The sequence below is a fragment of the Suricata suricatta genome, chromosome 3 (genome assembly GCF_006229205.1).
Source record: "Suricata suricatta isolate VVHF042 chromosome 3, meerkat_22Aug2017_6uvM2_HiC, whole genome shotgun sequence".
In the NCBI taxonomy this organism is placed as follows: domain Eukaryota; kingdom Metazoa; phylum Chordata; class Mammalia; order Carnivora; family Herpestidae; genus Suricata; species Suricata suricatta.
Genome location: NC_043702.1, coordinates 125001653 through 125029641, shown reverse-complemented (window position 1 = coordinate 125029641; position 27989 = coordinate 125001653). Strand labels below are relative to the sequence as shown.

The 27989-nt window shown below is 39.1% G+C and overlaps 1 protein-coding gene and 1 pseudogene across 1 annotated transcript; both read left to right on the top strand.

The window, feature by feature from the left end:
• Nucleotides 1-27513, top strand: MRPS14 (mitochondrial ribosomal protein S14). The gene is made up of 3 exons (XM_029933082.1): nt 1-95; nt 10549-10707; nt 27058-27513. Exons 1-3 carry the CDS (start codon nt 48-50, stop codon nt 27238-27240), a joined length of 390 nt encoding a protein of 129 aa, XP_029788942.1. The 5' UTR covers nt 1-47; the 3' UTR covers nt 27241-27513.
• LOC115288667 lies at nt 14775-15682 on the top strand (annotated as a pseudogene).
• Nucleotides 27514-27989: the final 476 nt, after the last annotated feature.

Here is a 27989-nt window from a genome sequence, read left to right as displayed (position 1 = left end):
TTGGCAGTCAATAAAACTGCGGCAGTTAGGCGTTTGCGGCGAGCAACATGGCGGCCTCCATGCTTGGTTGTTTGCTGCGGACCGTCCGGCAGCAGGTCAGGCCCGCGCCCTTAGCCCCATGCCAACGCCCTCTCCACTGAGTCCCCAAACCCACGGGTCCTCTACTACTCTGCCAACTGTAATGCCCAGTGCGGACCCGTCTGAAGGGAGGTCCAAGCTGCAGATTGGGTGGTGTTCCTAAGCCTGTAACTGACAGGCATTGAAAGGGGCAGATGGCCGCCGATTTATATGAAGTTAGTGCCGGTGGAGAAGAGAAGGCGTGGAGTGAGGCCCCAGGGATCCCCAACATTAAGCAAGGAGAGCCGAGCAAGGAAGCCTTGACGGGAGTTAAGTGAGGGAGAAGGAAGGCTTGGATAGTGTCGTGGCCCAGAAGCAGGTGACAGAATTTCTGGGAACAGGCAATGGTCGGCTCTCTGCTCAGAGTTCACAGACCCATTAAAAAAAGGAGAGAATTGGCTATTGGTTTTAGCAGTGTGGAGGTTGGAGCCTTCATCATAGCAGTTTTAATGGCGTGGTGGGGGGCTAAGCGTTCAAGAGAGAATGAGGAAAGAAATTGGGAGACTACGAGTAAAGACAAACCTTTTCAGATGTTTTACCGCAAAGGGGAGCAAAAAAATGGGTCAGTAGCTGGGTTAAGAGTGTTTTGTGTCCTTGTTATTTCACGTGACAGAGTTAACTGCAGGTTTTTGTGTTAAAGGGACAGATCGCGTAGGGTGGGGAAAATTAGAGAGGGAAGAATTGCTGGAGCTGCGCCCTTGTGTAGGTAAAAGGGGCTGGGTCTCCTGTTCCATTATTTGGTGTAAGGAACATGGACAGTTCATTATGTGGCATTGTCCAATAGAATTATATGCCACCTACATGTGTAATTTAAAACAATCTAGTAGCCTGTTAAAAGCAATTTTAATAAAATATTCGAAGCCAGCGTAACCAGAATATTCCTTCAATATGTAATCTATGAAAATGACTTATGAGATATTCTTTTTTCCTACCAGATTTCACAATCCAGTTTGAATTTTACTTACGGCACATCTGTTTGGATGCCAAATTTTCCACTATTAAAAGGGAAAATATAGTACTGCCAAAACAATAAAGTTGTTTAATATTTACAGCTGCAGGGCGCCTGGGTGGCTCAGTCAGTTAAGCGTCAGGCTTCGGCTCCGGTCATGATCTCAATGGTTCATGGGTTCGAGCCCCGCGTTGGTCTCTTTGCTGACAGCTAGCTCAGAGCCTGGAGCCTGCTTTAGATTCTGTGTCTCCCTCCCTCTCTGACCCTCCCTTGCTCATGCTGTCTCTCTCTCTCTCTAAAATAAATAAAGACAGTAAAAAAAAAATTACAGCTGCTTCAGTTTAAATTTTTTAAATTTTCTAATGTTTTATTTATTTTTGAGAGGGGGGGGAGACAGAGCTTGAGCAAGAGACATGAGCGTGAGAGAGAGACACAGAATCCAAAGCAGGCTCCAGGCCCTGAGCTGTCAGCACAGAGCCGAATGCGGGGCTTGAGCTCACAAGCCATGAGATCATGACCTGAGATACCCAAGTGCCTCGACTTCAGCTTAAATTTTTAAGAAATTAAAATTAAAATTAGGAATTAATGTTCCCCAGTTGCACTGGGGTAAATACATTTCAAGTATTTGGAACCAATATGTGGTTAGCAGTTACTATATTAGAATGGATCTTTAATAACAGGAGGGAATGTGCAGCATATGATTACAGATGCTGGTACGTGGGTAGATGTCATAGTGGATGTTTATGGAAATTCCTGATTGCTTCTAATTTTATAATTAAAGAGAAGTCATCAGTGGCATATGAGGATGTGGGAGCAGGTGTTAGGGATTTAAGGAAAGAATAACTGGTATGAAGTAGGAATAGATGGGAAAATAGTAACAAGAATTGGAGCAAGTACAGTGATGTTAGAGAGGGGCCAGACACTTGAGGATGTAGGAAAGACAACATTGTATTTACACACTGGAATTCAGGCTGGGTAAGGGGAGACAGGAAATCAGGAGCTGAGAGTGAAAAGGTGGTAGGATCAATGAATTAAAAACCTCACAGAAATTGTTATTGGGGTGTTTGAAAGAGCAAGCTAGAAATAAGCAATAGAGAATGAGGTACACAAAAGCAAGATAACAGAAAGCTTGTGCTTAATGGTAAAAAAGAAGTAAGTACAAAAGTCACTGGAGGAGAGGTTCGAGGTACAGAGAGATCAGGGGATAATTTCATGTATATTGAGCTCACAAGGAATTAGGACAAGAATATCTGACTTTTTTTTTTTTTTACGTTTATTTATTTTTAAGAGAAAGAGGAACAGGGAAGGGCAGAGAGAAGGGAACAGAGGATCCAAAGCCGGCTCCCCACTCACAGGAGAGAGCCCAGTGCAGGGCTGGAACTCACCAACTGCAAGATCATGACCTGAATGGAAGTCGGATGATCAACCGACTGAGCCACGCAGGCACCCCTAAGCATCTTATTCTTGACCTCAGCTCCTGGCATGATCTCAGGGTCATGAATTCAAGCCCCGCGTTGGAGCCTACTTAAAAAAAAATAATAATCATATTGGAGAGAGTAACAGTGAGCCTGGATTTAGATTCATTTAAAAATGAAAAGGAGGCTGTGGTAGATGAATGCAAGAGTGAGGGGTGGTGGGAGGTATAACCCAAAAGCATTAAAGTCACAGCTTCCTTTCAGGAAGGAAGGTTTGGGAGCTGCCCTGGAGAGCGAGCAGTACAGTTCCCGCACACCTCCGTGCCCAGTTGTGGGGGGAAAAAAGTACAGGGGAAGCTAGCAGGAGGGATTCAAGGTTCAGCTAGAGCAAAAATCTGAATACGGTAAGAGAAGTTGAGGATTTAGGAGATTTTGATGACCAAACAGCATGAATTGAAGAGGGCCCAGTGGAGGCATTTTGGGAGGTGACTGGGGGAGAGGATAGAATGTGTACAGAACAGAATAGATTGCAATCTTCATATATTCAGCATTAACCAGTAAGTAAATATTGACAATAGAAATGTAGGCAAAGGGGCGCCTGGGTGGCTCAGTTGGTAGAGCGTCTGGCTTCGGCTCAGGTCATGATCTCACGGTTCGTGGGTTCGAGCCCTGCATCGGGCTCTGTGCTGACCGCTCAGAGCCTGGAGCCTGCTTCAGATTCTATGTCTCTCCCTCTCTCTCTCTGACCCTCTCCTGCTCACATTGTCTCCCTCTGTCTCTCAAAAATAAAAAACAAAAAATTTAAAGAAATGTAGGCAAAGGACGTAAAACATTCTCAGAAGTAATATAAGTGACCGATAAATGTCTTGGGTGTATTTCTAGTCAGAAAAAAATTATACAAAAGAATGAGAGATGTTTTAAAATAAATAGAAACCTGTTAGGAGATGGTAGAGAGGAAGTTGATTAGGAATAGTTTGGGAAAGAATTGAAGGAAAATGTTTAATTTTTGATTTCTAAGTCTCCTTAACTTTCAGTTTCGTAGGTAAAAGCAAACCTTGCATTGCCCCTCAACGGGAATTGTTTCTTTCAGCCAGAGTGATCTCCCCTTGTCTTCTGAATAGATCTCATTCATTTTCCTTTTTGTTTTGGGCAAACGTCACCTTCTCTCCTGTCCCCCACCCCCCAGCCCGTATAAAAATTTTGTCGTCCATTCAAAGCCTTAGTGAAGTTCCCTTTTCCAGGGCACTTCTTTCCAGCCCAGCTGCAAGACCTTGGTATTCATTTGACTCAGTTATGTGTCAAATCAATCTTGAAATTCCATTTGTGCTTGCCTTACTTACAAAGGTGATGTAGAATTGTCTTTCTCCATGAGAATTTTAGCACTGAAGGCATTCAGTTTATCTTTTACTAATAGATTGAAAAAATGTTGGCTTTCCAGTCATCTCACTTTCACTTTTTTATTCTGTATTATGCTATATGTATGTTTCTTCTATAAACAGCTTTTATTGGAAGCCATCGTTATTTTCTGTAGCTGAAATTTATTAACATGTTTGCTGTGGTCTGGAAGAGTTTTGAGTTTCTAGTGGCCTATACAATCTGTGCCTGCATTATGTTAAGCAAAATGCAGCTGAGTACACTTAAAGGTCTACGTGGCTTTATTAAGTCATGCTCGAGGCACCACCCTATCTAGCGAGTAGAGGGAAGCTCTCAGGCCTTGCAGAAAATGAAGATTTTTATAGGAAGGAGGGTGGGGCAAGAAAGTTACTGGCAAAAAGAAAAGAATTTTTCAGGGAAGATCACCTTCCCTTAGGGGGACAGAGCCTGGGGTCTTATGCAGATGACCTCATTTTCCGTTGCAGGGATGGACGGTCCGTGTGGCACTCATTGGCACCCATCAGAAAATTTCTGACTGACCAGCTAAGACTGCTTTGCTGGGGGAGGTCAGAACTGCAGTTAGATTAGGTATTAAGCCCCGGTTTAGAGACTAGGGCTAAGCGATGCCATTTTGGGTCTATGGTTTTCTATTTTATGGGTCCCCCCCGTTTAGATCAAACGCTCAGCTTAACAGAGCTGTGATCACAATTAAAGGCGTGAGTGCCACTCTCAGGAACCGACCTCAGGTTCCCACAGTTTTTGTTCTTCCCTTGTGTGACCTGTCCATAGGTCTTGGCTTAATCTCTGGGGTATTCACAGGTCACGGCTTCAGGCTCACAGTGTTTTTAAGTTGGCGAGTTTCTTCCTTAGATGTTTCAAGTCCTTTTTAATTTTTTTTTAAAGCAATCTCTATGCCCAGCATGGGGCTTGATCACCACCCCAAGATCATGAGTCGTACACTCCGACTGAGCCCGCCAGGCACCCACAGATGTTTCAAGTCTTAGGGAGATCATTTGCCTGATGGGTAGCAGCTGTGAGCATGCATTTAAAGCTTTTAAGAGACTACAGCAGACGACAGAAGTTCTTATGATTACTAGAAGCAAGGTAATTCCCAGTACATGGAGTGTACTATAGAGCTATGGTCCCCAAGACCCAAACCAGTCAGAAGTAATTCAAAGAAAGACCCCATGCAAGGAGCTTTTTAAGCCGAGTGACTTGTTCTGTGATCTTACGTAATTGAGTTTCAGTTTCCCCAGAAGTGTTAATGCAAGCATAGCAGGTGGTGGCCATAAGCACAGCCATCTTGCTCAGATAAAAGATAATCAAGGGCTATTTTTTAAGGACAACTTAGGTTAGAGAGTCTAAGGATCTTTATGGGGCTACTATTGCTTTAGCAACAGATTTTGCAGTAATTTTAAGAAATAAGGGGCGGTTCTTGAGCATAGCGTCATTTATGTGTATCTGTAGCTAGAGAAATAGGGACCTGTCAAAAGGAGTGAATCCTGAGTCATGAAAGCCTCCTGGTGGGTCCTTTTTAACTCAACAATGTAAATTCAGGGGAATCAACAGATGAGGTGTCTTATTTTGCTTGTGAAAAGTTAAGAGCACAGTTAGATTTTCTCCTAGCCTGAAATTAAAGAGGTTATGCCATCTTAGCAACGGCCTGGGAGATAACAGATGGGGACATTAATCTTTCCAGGCCAGTGCCAGAATAAAGGAAAAGGAGAATGGATTTTATGTTTTTAGTATGAAATCGATCTGTCATCTTGGGCTGAAGCAGGTTACCTCAGTATCAGCTGCTTCTCTTCCTTGTCATTTTGATTTAGAGGTCTGCCACATCTGTACGGACCAGGTGTCAGGTGGAGCCTTTTTTTTTTTTTTTTTTTTTTAAGCTGTGTGTTGTGTAACCAAGACTTAATACTTTTTAGTTTGGCTGTAGCATCCGTGGTCAGGAGTACTTGGTAAGATCTTTTCAGGCTCAAGAACTGTTTTTAATCTGATGATGTTTCCAAAATGCCACTTTATCCACATGTGCCACAATCTTACAAATACAATGTAAAGACTTAATATTACTTAATTGACAATGCTTCCCATATTTTACTTATTTTTACATCTTTTCCCCCCAGGTCTTCCCCCCCCCATTTATATATAACAAATCTTTCAGAATATTCCAGGTCAAAGACTTCATTTGAGAGGGCACACCTGTGCACATGAGATGGGTGACAGAGAATCCTGAGAAGAGCCCCACTGAACCCAGCCCTAGGCGGGGCTTGAACTCAGGAACCCTGGCTGGGACCATGACCTGAGCCAAAATCGAGTCAGACACTTAACAGTCAGACTTAACAGTATGAGCCACCCAGGGGTCCCTTAAAACTCATTTTATAAAATAATTTCATTTCAGTCTTAACCAGCTTGATCACACATTAAAATTCCTTTTCAAAGACTCCTTTCCAACAAACCTCTAAGTTTCTTTCCCTACATTTCGGTTTTGTCATGTGTTTTTCTTTGTTTTCCCCTGAACCAAAATTCATCTCTAATTCTCATACTTTTTTTTGTTAGTGAAAACATATCCTACCTACTTGGCCTATGGAGATGTTTCCCTTATTTTTAATAGTTTTTTTAATGTTTATTTTTGAGAAGGGGAGAGTGTGTGCAAACAGGGAGTGGCAGAGAAAGAGGGAAACACAGGGTCTGAAGCAGGCTCCCAGCTCTGAGATGTCAGCATTGAGCCCAACGCAGGGTTCAAACCCACCAACTGCCAGATCATGACCTGAGCCGAGGTTGGATGTTGAACCAACTGAGCCACCCAGGTGCCCCTAGTAGTTTTAACTACATACATTAATTTGAATTTTTAACCTTAGAAACTAATTTCTAGAGAAAACTAAGAAGTAAGCAATTGTGAATGGTCGGGTAACGAGCAGTCCTTAAATTTGCAGATTTATAAATACATTTTGTAATTTCTAGAAACGTGTGCCGTTTGGAATTTTAAAAATATTTTTGAGAGAGAGGGAGTGTGGGTGAGGAGAGATAGAGGGGGAGGGGCAGAGGATCTGAAACAGGCTTTGTGCTGACTGCACAGAACCTGATTCTGGACTCAAACTTACAAATGGGCCATCAGATCATGAACTGAGCTGAAGTTGGACACTTAACTGACTGAACCAACCAGGTGCTGTTAAGTTTTTTTATGTAGTATTAACACATCTAAATATCTTTTAGTTTCTCTGTAATAAAAATCCAAAGGTGGATAAACCTGTGTTCAGTAATTAGTGTTTTGTCCTATTTGGAAAGGATCTAGATATTTAATGAATTTATCTTAACTCATCATTTAACTTAGCAAAACTTTAAGGTTTCAAGTTACTACAAAGATTTGGAGACACTTTTTTAAAATTTTATTTTTATTTATTTATTTTTAACGTTTATTTATTTTTGAGAGACAGTGTGAGCAGGGGAGGGGCAGAGAGAGAGGGAGACACAGAATCTGAAGCAGGCTCCAGGCTCTGAGCTGTCAGCCCAGAGCCCTATGCGGGGCTCGAATCCATTAACCGAGAGATCATTACCTGAACCGATTAGCCGACTGAGCCCCCCAGGTGCCCCTGGAGACACTATTTTAAAAGGTTAACTAAAACTTTTTATTTACTTGTTACGCGATTATGTTTAAATGACCTACCAAAACCTCATTAAACATTAGACAAAATCAGCCATTATTCCTAAGCGGTTTTTTTTTGAACGGTGGGCAGACATTGTAAGCGATATCTTAGGTAGAATAAAAGTTACATATTTAATGGTGATAACTCTAAAGATATGTCTTTTTAAACTAGTTTTCATATCAAATGTGTTTTCAGATCATGTGAACCTGAAAAACATTTGGGTTAGTTTCTAGCTTTCTGAGAGTTTTAGAATGCTCAAATTTTACAAGCACTTGCCTTCAACTAAATAGAGCTTTTTTTACAAATTTTAGCAGTACCATTTGGAATAGAGAAACTATCTTGTATTTACAACATATATGGACACAAATACATAGATGAGGAATAAACAAAAATTTACAGCTTTTGTTTTTACTAATATTTCCAAATACCTCCTTGTAATTTATTTTTTTATTTTTTGGATGAAAACTTCTCCCTAAAGTTTTGTGTTTTAAAGAATGGCTCTTAGGTCCTAGAGAAGATGGGGTAGGAAATTTACAGAAAAAGTATCCAAGCTTTCTTCAAGGTAGAGATTTGGAGCATATCTGTCTGTTATCAAAGGTACTCGAGTCTGGGCCAAGGAACCCTTTCCGCAGTTTGTATTTAAAAGGGGCGCCTGGCTGACTGAGTCAGTAGAGCATGTGACTCATGATCTAGTGGAGTCTACTTAAAAGTAAAAGGGCCTTTTTCCACCACTTTTTTTTTTTTCTTTAGTCTTAGGTGATTGTGAACTGCACTTAATTTCAGAGATGCGATAAGATTTCATCATTTCAAGGAACAGAAAGAATGTAAAAAACATTTTTATAAGAGCTTCAGGATAATTGCAATTTAAAATGTACCTTTTTTCTTTAAGTACAGGGCAATTTTGTTTCAATATCCTGGTCTTTTATAATATGCACATTTTGAAAATAGGGGATGTTTAAGGATTATTAAAGATAGGTGGGTTTTGACTTGTTTCTAGAGTTTCATTTCTGGTCTTGGAGAGATTTGTAAGACAAAGACTGTTTTTCTCCAGAGAACTGGGTTACAGCCTGAATATCAAGGAACTAGCTCACCTTTATAAATAGATTTACTTCTTCTTCTTTTTTTTTTTTTAGGTCATTCTAACTTTATTTTTTTTTAGAATATAACAATATTTTTTAACATATGCAATTATTTTCCATCATTTACAATACAGTAGTTACAATGACACTCCAAATGGATAAGCAAAGTAAAAAATCAAAACCCCAACTTCTGTTTCATGTAATTAGACTTATACAGAAATTAGAAGGTTAGGTAACAACTAGTTAATCACCTAATTTCACAGCTATCTGAAGTGGCAATCATTATATAGCAGCTTATCTATCATACATTCAAGATAAATGATACAATTTACTACTTGCCCATAATAGATTTACTTCTTTATATCAGGGAGATTTTTAATGAAAATCAGAATCAAGAGATTGCTATCTTCGTACAAGTCTGTATAAAATGAAGCATTTTAACAGAAGTCTTCTTTCTGGTTAATATGGTTCAACCTTGGCATCTCTAAGCCTTCTATTAGTATAAAGGATTAGCTTTATACTTTAAAATGTTTTCTGCTCTTCAGGGAACATGGATTCTCTGGTGCACGGTCAGGAGTGACTAGGCTGCACCTGCAAAGGTGATTGCATGAAAACGCCTGAAGCTGGCTGGGGTTGGTCTTAGTAACCCAGGCCCTGCAGTGTGTTCCCCAGGCTTCTGCTAAATTCACTTTCTGTTTTCGGCGTTTACAAAAATAGCTGATACACTTTGAACCTAGAGATTAGGCTGGAGTGCTCTCTGTGAATCTTGTAGGGAAGAGGAAGTTAGAACAGATGGGGCTGGATTTTAAGAAGGGGAAATTTTGGGGTACCTGAGTGGCTCAGTGGGTTAAGCATCTGACTCTGGGTTTCAGCTCCAGTCGTGATCTCACAGTTTTGTGGGTTTAAGCCTGGCATCAGGTTCTGCGCTGATAGCACAGAGCCTGCTTGGGATTCTCCCCCCACTCCCTCCCTCCCTCCCTCTACCCTTCCCGAGCTCACACTCTTTCTGTCTCTCCCAAAATAAATAAAAAAGAAAAGAAAAACTAAAGGGTTATTTTCACTAGATGTAGGCATTTATTTGTCTTCAGTCTAATTTTCTTTTTTTTTTAAGTTTATTTAAACTTTAGAGAGAGTGTGTGTGAGAGTATCTTTGGTTAAGCCATAAAAAGGCTTACTGAAAGGAGTCGATATTAAAATTAATAAAACCCTACTTTTCAATGGCCAGGCAATGGAGCCTTTAAATTGGCTACATTTGGGGGGAAAATTATTTATAAAGAGCTCTCAATTGCCTTATTAGTAGAATGGCTAGCTTTAGGGACTCCTTTGACAAGATAAAAGAACAAAAATTAGGGGCACCTGGATGGCTCAGTGGGCTGAGTGTCTGACTCTGGACACATGCATGTTACATCCATGCAGTGGAATATACAACCTAAACAAAAGGAGAAGCTTTTTAACATATGTATATGAAAGATCTCCAAGATACATTGTTAAACGAGAAAAGGGGAGGGCATGAAACATGGGATGGGGGTGTGTATATGTATTTGTATAGACAAAGATCTCTGGAAGGATACGGGATCTAGTAACATTGGAAACCTTTGGAGGTGGAGGGGTGGTCATAGGACAGGTAAGGAATGAGGCGGGAGAGAGTCTACCCTGAATTTATTTTTTACACTTTTTTGGGTTTTTGAACCACTAGTAGCCTAAGTAAAGACCAAACGATTATAATAAAAATCTTAAAAATGTTTCACTTACCAACACACCTTATTGGCATTATTAATTACCATCATTTTGGCTTAATGTACATTTATGAAAGTTACTTATTTTGAATTAGGTCTATTTAAGTTATTAAAATCCAAAATTATTAGAAAAAAAGCTATTAGGTCATAAATAGTAAAAGGGATCACAGAATGGGAGATACTTTCAGAGCCTGGATCTCACTGTCCTTCACCTTCTTCCTTGTCTTTTAGATGGTTCCTCCATCAGCTTCTGGCCAAGTTCGAGGTTATTATGTAGACTGGAAAATGCTGCGTGATGTGAAGAGACGAAAAATGGCCTATGAATATGCAGATGAGAGGCTGCGAATCAATTCCCTCAGGAAGAATACCATTTTGCCGAAAGATCTTCAGGTGAGCTAATTAAGATGCGTCCCAATGCACCACAAGATCATTTTCCTATCAAAGCATTGTGACTTAGTAACAATATAATTTCTGGAGAATATGATCAGATTCTCCCAGTCAACACAAACTAATACCCTTGAAGTGATTTTGGTGAATTTCAGATTAAAGAGAACTTTTCATTCCTAACTAGCCTTTTAACTGTTTCCTTAGATGACCCTTAGAAAGTACTGGGGCCTGGTAGTCACACAGAAGTTGGACAGTTATTTTGACCTAAGGTCTCTCCCCCATTTCTTCCCACTCTTTCAACTTTCAACACGTTGGGAGGCTGTGCTGACAATCGAATCCATGTGCCTCATTTGTGGCCTAATCTGTTTCTCAACCAAGGCAATGGGTGCCTGCCTCTCTGACCTTTTTCACCCACCTCCGTATGCTGGGGTGGCTTTCCATCTGGTTTACTCTCTTGTCATACTCCTTAGCTTGAGTAAGAGGATGTCAATCCTGTTTGGCTTCCTGAGGCGTATGGGTCCTACACCTAGCTGGTGACACAGCACACCCGCATTCACGAGCCTTCTTGAGAACCTGAACTCAAACTCAAGGCTACTCACGCTATCAAAAGGTCAGAGTAAAATAAAAAACGACTTATAGAAGCTGGCTGAATAATATACAGGCGATTCATTACACTCATTCTTTTAAATCTTGTCTAGATTAGCCAGATCAGAAAACCGAGCGTCCTGCACCATTCTGTTATGGCTTTTACCCTACGGCATTAAGCTGCTTGCTTATATTTAGGGAGTAGTAAGAGGAGGCCCCTGAGAAACAACTTAAAGTGTTGTGGAGGACGTTATTTACAAAGACTTCCCCTCAGAGGAATGGCTCTGGTATGAGAACTAGCAGTAGCTGCTCAAGGACTGTGAGCTGCAGGAACTGACCCTGGCTCCGAGTTGCCTACCAAGTAGTGTCCAGACCAGACTTCCGCCCCAGTTCTGACAGGCTTACAGGCTTTTCACAGTACACAGTACATGTTATTGTCTGGCCCTGGGCCCCAGTATCCTTATTTGTAAACTGACTGAAGTCTTTTTGGGAACAAGGAGAGGAGTGTGTGTATGTAATAGGCACATACATATACATACATAATTCATAGCTATTCTAGGACACCATCCATGAAACTTGACTTCCAGCCTGGTCTCCTCTCCAGTCCATTTTATAGCACATACTGTCTACTCTTCATTGACTTAATTGTGTTTTATAGAATTCAGTAAATATTTCATAATGGCAACATATGCATGAGCTTTTGGAGATTAGGAAAGAAATCTTTTTTTTTCCCAGCTGTGGAACATATATACTTGATTTGCTGATCCTATATCTTACTCTGTGTACCATGATAAATAAGTCATTGTCACCATACAACATTATCACAATATTATTGACTATATTCCCAATCTCTGTGACTTATTTTATCACTGGAAGTATATACCTCTTTTTTAAAGATTGAAGTATAATTGACACACACTGTTGTAAGTCTCAGGTAACTAATAAATTTAACAATTCTATACATTGCTCAGCCATACGTGTGGTCACCATGCATCATTATTGCAATATTTTGTATTCCCCATGATGTACTTTTCCTTTTTTTGTTTTTTAACTGAAGTATAGCTCACGCACACTGTCCTTTTAGTTTCAGGTGTACAATATAGTGATTCAACAACTCTGCGCATTGCTGTGCTCTCCGCCAGGGCAGTGGCCATCTGCCGCCACATAACACTATTCATGATACGTTGGCTAGATTCCTTATGCTGTACCTTTCCTCCCTGTGACTTGATTCCGTGACTGGAATCCTGCACTTCTGTTTTCCCTCACCCCTTTTGCACATGTATCCACGTACCTGCCCTCTGACAATCACTGGTTTTCTGTTTTTGTGGGTCCCATTTCTATTTTAGTTGTTTGTTCGATTGTTTTGTTTTTTAGATTTCACGTATAAGTGAAATGATATGGCATTTGTCTTTCTCTATTTTACTTATTTTACTTAGTATAATAACCTGTAAGTCCACCTGCGTTGTTATGAATGGCAGGATCTCATTGTTTTTTTAAGGCTAAGTAATAATTCCATTGTATATACGTACACATCTCTGTCCATTCATCTGTCATTGGACACTTGGGTTGCTTACGTTTCTTGATAATTGTAGGTAAATGCTATAATAAGCATAAGGGTACATATATTGTTTCAAATTAGTGTTTTTGTTTTCTTTGGGCAGATACCCAGTAGTGGATTACTGGATTTTATAGTATTTCTATTTTTCATTTTTTTAAGAAACTTCATACTGTTTCCCATGGTGGCTGCACCAATTTACATTCCCACCCATAGTACAGGAGAATTCCATTTTCTCTACATCCATGCCAATATTTAATTCTACCCGTTCTGAACGTTGTAAGGTGATGGCTCATTGTGGTTTTGATGGTTAGTGATGTTGAGCATCTTTTCATTTGTCTGTTGGCCATCTATGTCTTCTTTGAAAAAATGTCTATTCAAGCCTTCTGCCTGTTTTTTAATTGGATTATTTGCTGTTTTGGTATTGAGTTATAGAAGTTCTTTATAGATGTTTGGATATTAACTCCTTTTCAGATGTATTATTTGGAGATGTCTTCTCTCATTCAGTAGGTTGCCTTTTTGTTTCACTGATGGTTTCCTCTGAGGTGCAGAAGCTGTTCGCTTTGGCACAGTCCCAGTACTTTACTGTGTTTTTGTTTCTCTTGCCTGAGGAGATACATCTAGAAAAATATTGCTAAAGCCAATGTCCAAGAGATTACCACCTATGTTTTCTAGGAGTTACGTGGTTGCAGTTTCTCACATTTAGGTTTTTATGACTCGATGGTTTATTTTTGGGTGTTGTGTAAGAAAAGTGGTCCAGTTTCCTTCTGCAGCCGGTAGCAGTTCTCCCGACCACATTTATTGAAAAGACTCTCTTCCTCATTGTATACGTTCTTGCCTCTTTTATTATAGATTAATTGACCATATAAGCGTGGATTTATTTCTGGGCTCTCTAGTCCTATTCTGTTGGCCTAGTGGGTCTATTTTTGTGCCAGTACCGTGCTGTTTTGATTGTTACAGCTTTGTAGTATATCTTGAAATCTGGGTTTGTGATACCTCCAGCCTTGTTTCTCAGGTTTGCTGTGGCTGTACAGGGTCTTGTGTAGTTCTAAGCAAATTTTGGTATTAGTTGTTTTAGTTCTATGAAAAATGCTGTTGATATTTTGATAGGGATCGCACTGAATCTATAGATTGCTTTGGGTAGCATGGACATTAAACAGTATTAATTCTTCTAATCCAGGACCGTAGGATACCTTTCCATTTGTTTGTGTCGTCTTCAGTATCTTTCATCCTGTCTTCTAGTTTTCAGAGTATAGGTTTTTCACCTCTTTGGTTAAATTTGGCAAACATACTAGAAGTCGTGGGTTAATCACTTATGAAGCCAATATGGGAATTAGTAAATCAGTTTTATCTACAAAAATTATTCTAAGGATACTCAGAATAAGAGGATGTAAAATATGACATCATATACACAAAACATGAGGGGTTAATTTAGTGCTTTTAGTATATGTTTGAATTTAAACTAGCTACTGTAAACATAATACAGACTGTTGAACACTTAAGATGCTATATATAACCCTGTGGTAACCACAAATGAAGAAGTTATAGTAGCACATAAAAATAGAAAGAAATCCAAGTGTAACACTATAAAGACAGACCTCAAACCCCAACCAAAGAGAACAAGAGAAGGCGGGGGGGAAGCAGACAAAAACTACAAAAACAGTAAGGACACAATCAACAAACTGGTAATAACTATGAGTGTGTGTATATATATGTATATATATATATATATATATTATATGTATATATACCTATATATAAAATCAGTAATTACTTTAAATGTGAGTGGACTAAATGCACCAATCAAAAAATATAGAGTGACGGAGTGGATAAAAAAAAAAAAACCGTCTATATGCTGCCTATAAGAGACCCACATCAAGACCTAAAGATGTATACAAACCGAAAGTGATGGGATGGAGAAACACATACCATGCAGATAGAAGTGAAGAGCAAGAAAACCAGGGCAGCAGTACTTGAGGTGCCTTTTCTGCACTGTGGGGATGGCAGAGGAGAGGGAAATAAAGCAGGATTTCATTGTCAAGACGGAAAGCCCACCGCCGGCACTCCGCAGGATCGTGCTAGCCCCCCATCCGCACATACAAGTAGTTCAGGAAAACAACCTGTGAGTGTAACACTTAGAGAGTGTAACACTTAAGGAAAACTAGATCTTCATTTTCATTCCGGTTACAGTGTGGTAAAAATCTTAAAAAAAGAGAATGAAGAAAATGATCAGACTTTTTCAGAGAAATCAGCATTTTTGACAGAAGAAAACTTTGGCATTTCAAAAAAGTTTTAAACACATAGACAATGAATTTGAAGAAAGTGCATATTTGAAAAATAACTTCAAGAATATCAGTTCAGGGGCACGTGGCTGACTCAGTTGGTAGAGCATGTGACTCTTGATCTTGGGGTTTGTGAGTTTGAGCCCCACATTGGTAGTAGAGATACTTAAAAAAAATCTTAAAAGAGTATTAGTGCTTGTCAATCTCAGTTGATACTGAGTCAGGCAGTGACCTCCAAAGTGACGTTGTGAATGAGAATCTTCTCAAGTACGGATTAAGTGTGAAGAAAAAGCAAAATTGGTGCAGCTGATTGAGGAGAAAGAAGACCTTCTTTGGAGGCCAAAACTGGTCAGAATGTACCGATCAAAGACTGACATGTCTCGGTGACAGTTGTTAATACGGAAGTGGAGAAGCTGAAGCCAGCTGTGGCTTTGGGAGCTGGAGTCAGCTATGTCTGAGGAGAACAAGAAACCCAACCGCACAAAGTTGATAGACCACTGTGGGTTAGATGATAAATTTACACTGTAACAGAAATGAAGAATTTATCAGTGTTTAATTAATAACTTTTTCTCCAGAATATTTTTGAGAATAACAACTTAAAAGATAACACATTTTAAATGAAAGTAGAAACCATTAGGGCTTAGAGAAAGGTACCCTGATGAACATCAATTTAGTGCACTCTGTTATATAAATACAAAGTCAGTTCTAAAATGAAAATTTAGGGGGCACTTGGGTGGCTCAGTTGGTTAAGTATCTGACTCCAGTTCAGATCAGGTTGTGATCACAGTTTGGGAGATTAACTCCCCACATCAGGGTCTGTGCTTACAATGTGGAGCCTACGTAGGATTCTCTCTCTCCTCCCTCCCTGTCTATGTCTGTCTGTCTGTCTCTCTCTCTCTCTCTCTGCCCATCCACTCACTCATGCAGTCTCTCAAAATAAGTAAGCTTTTAAAAGTTAATAAATAAAATGAAAATTTAGGATTTGGGATACATTTGCCAAAGAAAACTGGACATTTAAAGAAATGTGGGAAAAATTTAGATAATGTTTTAAAAAATAATTTGGGCATTTCTTGAAGTCTGTTTTAATACATTTGTTTATTGTGCTAAAAGTTTTATTTTAAATGTTAAAAAGAAATAGTTCAGTCTGAGGAATGGCTAAACCTTTAGGTTTAGTGGTCTAAAAATGCATGCATGTCTCCTAAGTCTATGAACTTTATTTCCATTTACCACATCCACAACATCTGGTCATTAACCTTGTTCGTGTGTCCAAAATTTTAAAAAAACTTTAAAACAAAGACTGTAGCAAGAGACAGAAAAGGGCATTAAAATGATAAAGGAATCAGTCTTACAAGAGGGTATAACAATTGTAAATACCTATGTACCCAACATAGGAGCACCTGAATACATAAAGGAAATGTAGATACAAAGGGAGAAATTGACAGTAAGACAATGGTAGGAAGCTTTCACACCTCACTTATTTCAGTGGATAGATCATCCAGACAGAAAATCAATAAGGAAACTGAGGCTTTGAATGACACATTAGACAGACCTAACAGATCTATATATAGAACATTCTATCCAAATATAGGAGAATACCCATTCTTTTCAAGTACCCATGAACCATTTTCCAGGATAGATCATATGTAAGTTTATAAAGCAAGTCTCAATAAATATAAGAGGATCATATCAAACATGTTTTCTAACCATAACAGTATGAGACTAGAAATCAATTAGGAGGGAAAAAAATCCAGAAAAAACACAAACACTTAGAGGCTAAACATGACACTAAGCAACAAATGAGTCAGGAAGAAATTAAGGAGAAAATTTAAAAAATACATGGAGACAAAAGAAAATAAAAACACTGTAATCCAAAATCTTTTGGGCATGGCAGAAACATTTCTGCAAGGAAGGTTTAGTCATATGGGCCTACTTGAGGAAACAAGAAAAATCTCAAACAACCTAACCTAAAACCTATAGAAGCTAGAAAAAGATGGAAGGAATAATGGAAGGAATAATAAGGATCAGAACAGAAATAAATGAAATAGAGACAAAAAAGTAACATTAGAAAAGGTCAGTGGTAGAGCTAATTCTTTGGAAAGATAAACAAAATTGACATTTAACCATGCTTCTCAAGAAAAAGTAAGAAATGTAATCAGAAATGAAGGAAAGGAAATGATAACTGCCATCACAGAAGTACAAAGAATTAGAATATTTGAAAAAATTATATGCCCACAAATTGGACAACCTAGAACAAAATGGATGAATTCCTAGAAACCTATACTTTCCCAAAGCTGATTCAGGAAGAAATAGAAAATTTGAACACAGGGCACCCAGGTGGCCCAGTCAGTTTAGCATCTGACTTTGGCTCAGGTCATGATCTCACAGTCTGTGAGTTTGAGCCCTGCGTTGGGCTCTGTGCTGACAGTGCAGAGCCTGCCTAGGATTCGTTCTCGCCCTCCCACACCCTCCTGCACCCTCCCTCATTAGCTCATGTGTATGTGTGTGTTCTCAAAATAAATAAACTTAAAAAAAAAAAAGTAAATAGGGGTGTCTGGGTAGCTCAGTCCTTTGAGCATCCAACTCTTGGTGTCGACTCAGGTCATGATCTCACAGTTCCGTGAGTTCGAGCCCTGTGTCTGTGCTTAGGATTCTCACTCTCCCTCTCTCTCTGTCCCTTCCCTGCTGTCCCTGTGTCTCTCAAAATAAATAAATAAAACTTAAAAAAAATTAATATAAATAAAATTTGAACAGACCTATTACTAATAATGAAATTGAATTGGTAATCAAACTCCCACCCAACAAATAAAATTCCAGAACCAGATGTCTTCACAGATGAATTATACCAAACATTTAAAGAAGAGTTAAGGGACGCCTGGGTGGCTCAGTCGGTTGAGCATCCAACCCTTGATTTCGGCTTGGGTCATGATCCCAGGGTCATGGGATTTGAGCCCAGTGCAAGGCTCTGTGCTGAGTGTGGAGCCCGCTTAAGTTTCTCCCTCCCTCTCTCCCTCCCTCCTTCTGTCTCTCTCTCCCTTCCTCTCCCTCCCCGCTTATCCCTCCACCCCCTCCCTCTGTCCCCTGCTTGTGCTTGCACTCTCTCTCTCTCAAATAAAAACAGACTTAATATTTATTCTTCTCAAACTATTCCAGTAAACAGGAAGGAAAACTGAATTCATTCTACATGGCCACTATTACCCTGACACCAAACCAGACAGAGACACTACAAATAAAACCAGAGGCCAAAATCTCTGATGAACACAGGTGGAAAAAATCCTCAAAAAAAAAAAAAAAGGCAAAGCAATTCCAACAAATACATTAAAAGATCATTCACCACAATCAGATTTATTTCAGGGATGCAAGGGTGGGTCACTTTGGCAAATCAAATCAGATACATCACACTAACGAGAAAGGATAAAGCCATATGATCATCTCAGGAGATGCTATTGACATAATACACTAGCCATTTACGAGAAAACTCTCAGCAAAGTGAACATACCTCAAATTAATAAAGGCCATATATGAAAAACCCACAGTTAACATCGTACTCAGAGTGATGGAAAATTGAAAGCTTTTCCACTGAGTTCTGGAGCAACACCAGGATGTCCACTCTCACTACTTTTATTCAGCATAGTACTGGAACTCTTAACTGCAGCAGTCACACAAGAAAAAGAAATAAAACCATAGAAATTGGTAAAGAAGTAATAAAACTCACCCTTTACAGATGACCTTTTACTATATACAGAAAACCCAAATGACTCTGCCAAAAATCTGTTAGTACTGATCAATGATTTTAATAAAGATGCAAGATAAAAAAAGTAATATACAGAAATCTGCATTTTTATACACTAATAATGAAGTAGCAAAAAGAAATTAAGAAAACCATCCCACTTTAAACTAAACCAAAAAGAACAAAGTACCTAGGAAATATTCTTTTTAAAAAAATTTTTTTATGTTTATTTTTGAGAGACAGAGACAGCGTGAGCAGGGGAGGGTCAGAGAGAGAGGAAGACATGGAATGTGAAACAGGCTCCAGGCTCTGAGCTAGCTATCAGCACAGAACCCGATGTGGGGCTCAAACCCACGAACCGTGAGATCATGACCTAGGCCGAAGCTGGATGTTTAACCAACTGAGCCACCCAGGTGCCCTTCTAGGAAATATTCTTAATGTTTAGTAAGTTATGTTAATATAGTGGATCTTATATGCATTTTATGTAGTTTATGCACTTTTAATATGTTAGAGTAGTTTCTGTGCTTTCTCACAGTCTAGCACAGGCTCAGTCATACTTGTTAGGTTTAAATGAATACAATCACACACTAATAGGCACATATATAAGAATAAATTTCTGAGAAATCCTTAATGCAAACTTTTGTAGTAATCCCACTCTTGCCCTTCTAGATTCATTTTCTACATTGCAATTGCTCTTTTAAAAATGTGTATCTCCGGGCGCCTGGGTGGCTCAGTCGGTTGTGTCCAGCTGTTGGTCTTGGCTCAGGTCATGATCTCACAGTTTGTGAGATTGAGCCCCATGTCAAGCTCTTGGCTCAGGTCATGATCTCCCATTCCGTGAGATTGATCCCTGTGCAGTGCCTGCTTGGGATTCTCTCACTCCGCCCCTCCCTTTCTTTCTCAAAATACACTTTAAAAAAACAAATAAAATTGGAAATCTCATCCGACCTCTCATCTTTGCTACCCCAGGTGCCAGAATCTTTACCATAGATGTCAGGGCTCTGTTATCCTCTTTCTCCAGCCTCAGACTTGCTCTGCATCCCAGAGGTTTCAGATTTTCATGATGCATAAGTCATATTGGAAATAACCAATATACCTTAAGGAACTCAAAAAAGAAGAATAAACTTTAAGCTCAAGTTAGCAAAAGAAAGGAACTCACAGGGGTGCCTGGCTGGCTTAGTTGATAGAACATGTGACTCTTGGGGTTGTTCTAGCTCAAGCCCCCCACATTAGGCGTAGATCTTAAAAAAGAAAAAGAAAGGAAATAATAAAGATCAAAGCAGAAATAAATGAAATAGAGACCAGAAAAACACTAAAGATAAATGAAACTAAGAGCTGATGTTTTGGAAAGATAAACAAAATTGACAAATCTTTAAGTAAAAAAGAGCAAGAACTCAAAATCAAAATGAAAAAGAAAACGTTACAGTTGAGATCACAGAAACACAAAGTATCATAAGAAACGATACAAACCATTACATGCCAACAAATTGGATAACCTAGATAAAATAGGTAAATTCCTAGAAATATACAACCTGACAAGACTAAGTGGAGGAGAAATAGGAAATATGAACTGACCAATAACAAATAATGCTATTGAATTAGTAATCAAAAACCTTTCAAGAAAGAAAAGCCCATAAATGGCTTTATGAGTGAATTCCATCAAATATTTAAAGATGAATTAATACCAATACTTCTCAAACTCTTCCAAAATATTAAAGACAGGAACACTTGCAAATTTATTTTATCAGGTCAGCATAATACTGTTATCAAAGCCAGATAAAGACACTATAAAAAGAACTGCAGGCCAATGTCCCTGAAGAGTATATGCAAAAATTCTCTACAAAATACTAGCAATCATATTCAATAACATATTAACAGTATCATCCACCATGATCAAATGGGATTTGTCCCTGGGATGCAAAGATGATTCAACATATGAAAATTAATAAATATGACATAGCACATTAATAGAATGCAATATAAAACTCATGATTGGGGCACCTGGGTGTCCCAGTTGGCTGAACATCTGACTCTTGATTTTGACTCAGGTCATGGATCCCAGGGTTGTGGGATTGAATCCTGTATTGGGCTCCACATTGGACAAGGAGCCTGCTTAGGATTCTCTCTCTCCCCCCTACTGCTCTCCCCTGCTCGAACTTGCTCTCTCTAAAAAAAAAAAAAAAAAAAAAAAAAATCATACAGTTATCTCAACAGATGCAGAAAAAGCATTTGAAAAACTTCAGCATTATTTCATGATAAAAGCTCTCAACAAATTGGGTGTAGAAGAAACGCACAAGAAAAGAATAAGCCCGTAGTTGACATCATGTTCAATGGTGAAAGGTTGAAAGCTTTTCCTCTAAGATCAAGAACAGGAAAAAATGCCCACTCTTGGCTCTTGTATTCAACATAGGACCAGAAGTCCTAGCCAGAGCAGCTAGTCAAGAAGAGATTTTAAAAAGTCATTCAAATCAGAAATCTGAAAAGAGAATAATATAATCTGATGTACAACAGCATCAAAGTCAATAGAATATTTAGGAATAAATTTAAAGAGGGGACATATCTGTATACTGAAAACTATAAGACATTGATGAAAGAAATTGAAGAAGACCTAAACGAAAAGATATTCTGTGGTCAGGGATCAAAAGAATTAATATTACTAAAGTGTTTATATTACACAAAGCCATCTATAGACTCTTCGCAATCCTTATGAAAATTTCAGTGGCATTTCTGGCAGAAATTAAAAAAGAAAAAAAACCCTAAAATTCATATGGAATCACAAAAGACCCCTGAATAGCCAAGGCAAATCTGAGAGAGAAAAAAACTGGGGGCTACATGCTTATTATTATTCTTTTCTTTTTTTTTGTAGTAGTAGTAAATGGACCTACAATCCTCCTAATTTATTTTTAACGTTCATTTTTTTTTTTTCCCAAAAGAGAATGTGTGAGTGAGTAGGGGAGGGGCAGAGAGGAGGAGACAGATATCCGAGGCAGGCTCTGTGCTGTCAGCGCAGAGTCCAGTGTGGGGCTCAAATTTCATGAACTATGTATGGGATTACGACCAAAGTAGGACACTTAACAGACTGAGCCACCCAGATGCACCTACACCCTTCCTAATATATAAAACTTTATTACAGCGGTGCCTGGCTGGCTCCGTCAGTAGAATGTGTGACTCTTGATCTTGGGGTTATGAGTTCAAGCCCCACATTTGGTATAAAGATTACTTTAAAAAGTCTTTAAAGAAAAAACTTCATTATAAAGCTACCGTACTCAAAATAGTATGATGTTCCATAAAACATAGAGCAGTGGAAGAGAACGAAGAGCCCAGAACCCAACCCAGTTGATTCCCAACAAGAGGACCAAAACTGCTCAATAGGGAAAGGGTAGGGTCTTTAATAAATGGTGTTGGGGAAACTGGATGTTCATGTGCAAAAGAATGAAACCAGACCTCTGACTTACACCACTCACAATAATCAACTCGAAATGGGTGAGAACTTAAAGTACAAACTGAAACTGTAAAACTTCTAGAAGAAAACATTACGGGAAGAGCTCCTTGACATTGCTGTTGGCAGTGATTTTTCTTTAGATACAACACCAAAAGCATAAGCAACAAAAGCACAAATAAACAAGTGGGACTGCATAAAAGTAAATAGTTTCTGCATGGCAAAAGGTCTGAGGAAGGGTTAGTGTCCAAAATACGTAAGGAACTCCTATAATTCAGTTGGAAAGAAAAAAAAACCCAAAAACCATTTCAGGTGAAAAATGAGCAGAGAACCTGAGTAGACATTTTTCCAAGGAAGACCTACAAGTGTCCCCAACAGGTACATGTAGAGATGCTCAACATTACTTATCATCAGGGAAATGCAAATCAAAACCACAATGAGCTATTACCTTATATCTGTTAGAATGACTCTTATCAAAAACACAAAATGTAAGTGTTGGCAAGGATGTAGGTAAAAGAGAACCCTTGTGCACTGTTGGTGGAAATGTAAATTGGCGCACTAATTATTGAAAACTGGAGTTCCCTCAAAAAGTTAAGATTAGGGGCGCCTGGGGGGCTCACTCGGTTGAACGTCCGACTTCGGCTCAGGTCATGATCTCACAGTTTGTGGGCTCGAGCCCTGTGTCAGGCTCTGTGCTGACAGCTAGCTCAGAGCCTGGAGCCTGCTTCGGATTCTGTGCCTCCCTCTCTCTCTGACCCTCCCCTGTTCACACTGTGTCTCTCTCTGGCTCTCAAAAATAAATAAATGTAAAAAAAAATTATAAAAAATAAAAGTTAAGAACTTCCATATGGTTTAGCAGTTCTGATTATCTGAAGAAAATGAAAATCCTAATTCAAGAAGATATCTGCACTCCCATGTTCATGGCAGCATTATCCACAGTAGCCAAGACATGGAAACACCCTATGTGTCAGCAAATGAAGGTGATATTTATTCGAAGAAAATCTGCATGCTTGCACACCCCCCACCCACGCACACACAATGTAATAGGATTTTGCCTTTTGCAGTAACTTAAATGTACCTTGGGAGCATTATGTTAAATACGTCAGAGGAAGACAAATATTGTGTGATCTCACTTCACATATGTGGAACAAGTTGAACTCATAGGAACAGATGATAATGGTGGTTCCCAGTGGCTGGGAGCTGGGGGAAATGAGAAGATGTTGGGCAAAGTATACAAACTTCTGTTTATAAACTGAATAACTTCTGAGAATCTAACATATAAAATTGTGATTATGGTTAACAATACTGTATTACATGCTTGAAATTCGCCAAGAGTGAATTTTAAATGTTCTCATCACCCAAAAACAAGGTAATTATTTGGGGTGATGGAGGTGTTCATAAGACCTTACTGTAGTAATTATTTTGCAAAGTATATGTGTATTAAATGTATTACACAATATTATATGTCAATTATATCTCTCAGTAAAGCTGAGAAAAAACATGGGGAGACAACAGAAATACATTCTCATATTTTCCAAATATACAAACAAGAATGTATATAGTGGTGGAAAACTGAGGGCTTTTTCTTTAAGAACCAAAACAAGACAAGGATGTCTATCTACTCTTGCCAATTTTATCCTACATAGTACCAGAAGTCCTAGCCAGAGCAGTCAGACAAAAATTAGCTATAGATAGCATCCAAATTGATAAGGATGAGGTTAAGCTGTCACTATTTGGAGGTGACATGATACTATACATAGAAAACCCTAAAGACTCCACCAAAAAACTTATTAGAGGTAATAAATGACTTCAGTAAAGTTTCAGGATACAAAATTAATTCACAGAAATTGGTTGCATTTCTATACACTAACAACAGAGTAGTAGAAAGAAAAATTAAGAAAACATTCCCAGGGCACCTGGGTGGCTCAGTCAGGTTAAGGGGCTGACTTCAGCTCAGGTCATCTTGCAGTTCGTGGGTTCAAGCCCCGCGCTGTGCTGACAGCTCAGAGCCTGGAGCCTACTTCAGATTCTGTGTCTCCCCTGCTCATACCCTGGTCTCTCTGTGCCTCCCCTGCTCATACCCTCATCTCTCTTTCTCTCTCAAAAATGAATAAAAATGTTAAAAAAGGTAAAAGAAAACCATTCCATTTACAGTTGTACCCACAACATTAAAATACCTAGGAATCAACTAACCAAGCAGTTGAAAGATCTATACTCTAAAAACTATAAAAACATTGATGAAAGAAATACAATACAAACAAATAGAAAAATATTCCATGCTCCTGGATTGGAAGGATTAATATTGTTTAAATGTCCACACTACCCAAAGCAATCTACAGATTCAGTGAAATATCCCTATCAAAGTACCACCAGCACTTCTCACAGAACTAGAACAAATAATATTAAAAGTCTTACGGAGCTACTTAAGAGCTTAGGTAGACAAAGTAATCTTGAGAAAGAAAAAAGCTGGAGGTATCTGGATCCCAGACTTCAAGACGCACAGCAAAGCAATAATAATCAAAACCGTGTCGTACTGGTACAGAAATAGACCTATGTCACTGGGACAGAAACTCCATTAATCTGCCACAAAGGAAGCAAGCATGCACAATGGGGAAAAGACAGTCTCTTCAATAAATGCTTTTGGGAAAATGGATCACTTAGCCATACCCAAAAATAAATTCAAAATGGATTAAAGACCTAAATGTGAGGCCTGGAATGATAAAACTCCTAGAAGAAAACATAGGCAGTAATTTGTTTGATGTTGGCTGTAGCAACATTTTTCTAGACATGTCTTCTTAGGCAAGGGAAACAAAAGCATAAATAAATGATTAGGACTACACTACAATAAAAGTTTTTACACATCAACAAAATGAAATGATAACCTAATAGGAGATGATATTTGCAAATGATAAGAAGTTAGCACCCAAAATATATAAAGAACTTCTACAACTCAGCACCCCTAAAAAAGCAAATAATTCAATTAAAAATAGAGGAGGGGAAAGGGACCTGAATAGACATTTTGCTGAAGAAGACAGACGGACACATGAAAAGATGCTCCACATCACTAATAATAGGGAAATGCCAATCAAAGCTACAATGAGATGTCACCTTACACTTGTCAGAATGGTTAGAATTAAAAAGATAAAAATGAATAAGGATCAGCGAGAATGTGGATTAAAGGGAATCTTCGTGCACTGTTAGTGGGAATACACTGTGGAAGACAGTGTGGATATGGCTCAAGAAATTAGAAATACTGTATGATCCACTCAGGGCGCCTGGGTGGCTCAGTCAATTAAGGTCTGACTCTTGATTTCAGCTCAGGTCACGATCTCACATTTTGTGAGACTGAGCCCCGGATCCAGCTCTATGCCGACAGCATAGAGCCTGCTTGGGTTCTTTGTCTTTCCTTCTCTCTCCCACCCCCTGCTCTCACACACGGGTGTGCGCGCATGCACTCTCTCTCTCAAAAACAAATATTAAAAAAATTTTTTTTAAAAGTACTGTATGATTCAGTAATTCCACTAATGGGTGTTTACCTGTAGAAAATGAAAACACTAACTCAGAAAGGTACTTGCACCTCTGTGTTTACTGCAGCATTATTTACAGTGTGCAAGATACGGAAGCAACCTAAGTGCCCGTTGACAGAAAGTTGGATAAAGAAGATGTGTGTGTGTGTGTACATATATATACACAGTGAAATATTACTTAGCCATAAAAAGCAATAAGATCTTGTCATTTTCAACAACATGGATGAACCTAGAAAGTATTATGCTAAGTGAAATCCGAGAAAAACAATATGCTTTCATTTATATGTGGAATCTAAAACAACAGAAACAGACCCATAAATACAGGCAACTGTTTTGCCAGAGGAAGAAGTGGCACAGGCTTCCTGTTAGAGGGTGAATAAGTCATGGGGATGGAACGTACAGCATGAGGAATGTCGTCAGTGGCATTGCAGTAGTGTTGTGCGGTGACAGTCGGTAGCCACACGGGTGAGCACAGCATACTGTGTAGACTCGTCGAATCACCATGGTGCACACTGGTAGCTGACCGTGTGTGTCAACTGTACTTCAATAGAAATAAAAATAAGATTCAGAAGAAAATTTATACAGCTGCCCTATTCATAATTGCTCAAAACTGGAAACCACCCAGCTGTCCACCATCTATGGAATGGATAAACAAATTCCAGTGTGGTCACACAATGAAAATCAAACAGTATGCATGAATCTCACAAGCATATTATTGAATGGAAGAAACCAAAGAGAAATGAAGAAAAAACAATGCCAACTGTATGGTTAAATCTATATAAAATTCTAAATAAGAAAAGCTCATCTGCAGTGTTAGTAATCAGGTGAGCTGTTAGCAGACAGCATCTGTGCTCAGTGTCTGAAAGGAGGCACAGCCTGGGCATGGGGTGCGAATCATGGTTGGTTGGTTGGTTGGTTTGTGTTCTAGTTACTTACTACTCAGATGTTCTGTTAAAAATTACCGAGCTGTTATATTTCTGGTTTGCAGATTTCTTGGTTATCTGTATTTCTATAAAAATTTTAAAATTTCATTGGAAGCATGCCACACATCTCTTTCATTTTTCTGGTCTATTTGTTTCTACCCAGAGGTTAGGGTTCACTACTGTGTCCAAGGTTCTTTGCGCAAACTGGTACATCACTGAATGTAGCCCTTCGTTCCCTTACTCTGAGCATTGACTTAAGCATGCAGAATACATATATGCATGTGATATGTGTAATAATGCTGTGACTTCCCTTAGGAAGTAGCTGATGGAGAGATCGCTGCCCTTCCTCGGGATAGCTGTCCTGTTAGAATCCGAAATCGGTGTGTTATGACGTCCCGGCCACGTGGTGTGAAGCGGCGCTGGAGGCTTAGTCGTATTGTCTTCCGTCACTTGGCAGACCACGGGCAGCTGTCGGGCGTCCAGCGGGCAATGTGGTGACCAGCTCCGGACCCACTGGGCAGTTCTGGCAAGAAGAGACTTTTCTAACAGACAAAACCCTGTTCCTGTTCTCATAGGGATCCAGTATAGGGGTCTAGTCTACCTGACGTTGCCTACGTCTAAATTACTTTTTAATTTTCAATTAAGAAATTCGGGTGTTTCATTCTGTCCGCGAACTCTGTGAATTCTCTTTTCTTTTGGACTTAAAAATTAAACATACTTTTTCATGTATACTACAAGGAGTAGAGTAATAAAAAATATTCTGTGAAGATATTCTCTGTATGCCTGCCTTTTCCTTCACATTTAATCTTTTGGTAACATCCTAAGGGTTCATGTATTTTTAAAGGGCATTATTTCATAAAGCAGTTTTATGTAATAGTTAATGCAACTCATGGACAAGGAGCTTGGCTGTAAGCTCGCCATTTGTAATCCTGGCCTGGGCTTCCCTGACCTGTGCAGCGCACTTTACTGTTTCTCATCGTTATGTCAGAAGGTAGAGCTGATGCTCTTGGTGGTCTGTCTAATGCTCGACTTCTTTGTGTGATGGCAGAACAAAAGGCACTAAATGTTTTCTTGTTTCATGTTCAATCGCCTTTAGAACAAAATGTCTCTTTAAGCCCCTGAAAATCTATCCGAAGAGGCACAGTTTTGTGGGAATAGTATATATCTTCTGTATTCTTGTTTATCTGTAACAGAAATGAGTAAAGAGAGCAAAGGTGGTCTTGTTCCGTGGCTCAGCAGTGCCCAGC

What these genes read in the sequence shown, in the direction of transcription:
- MRPS14 (XM_029933082.1), top strand. Translation starts at nt 48, where the DNA reads ATGGCGGCCTCCATGCTTGGTTGTTTGCTGCGGACCGTCCGGCAGCAG. An exon ending in TGCGGACCGTCCGGCAGCAG is followed by an intron (nt 96 to 10,548) that starts GTCAGGCCCGCG and finishes CTTGTCTTTTAG; the next exon opens with ATGGTTCCTCCATCAGCTTC. An exon ending in TTTTGCCGAAAGATCTTCAG is followed by an intron (nt 10,708 to 27,057) that starts GTGAGCTAATTA and finishes GACTTCCCTTAG; the next exon opens with GAAGTAGCTGATGGAGAGAT.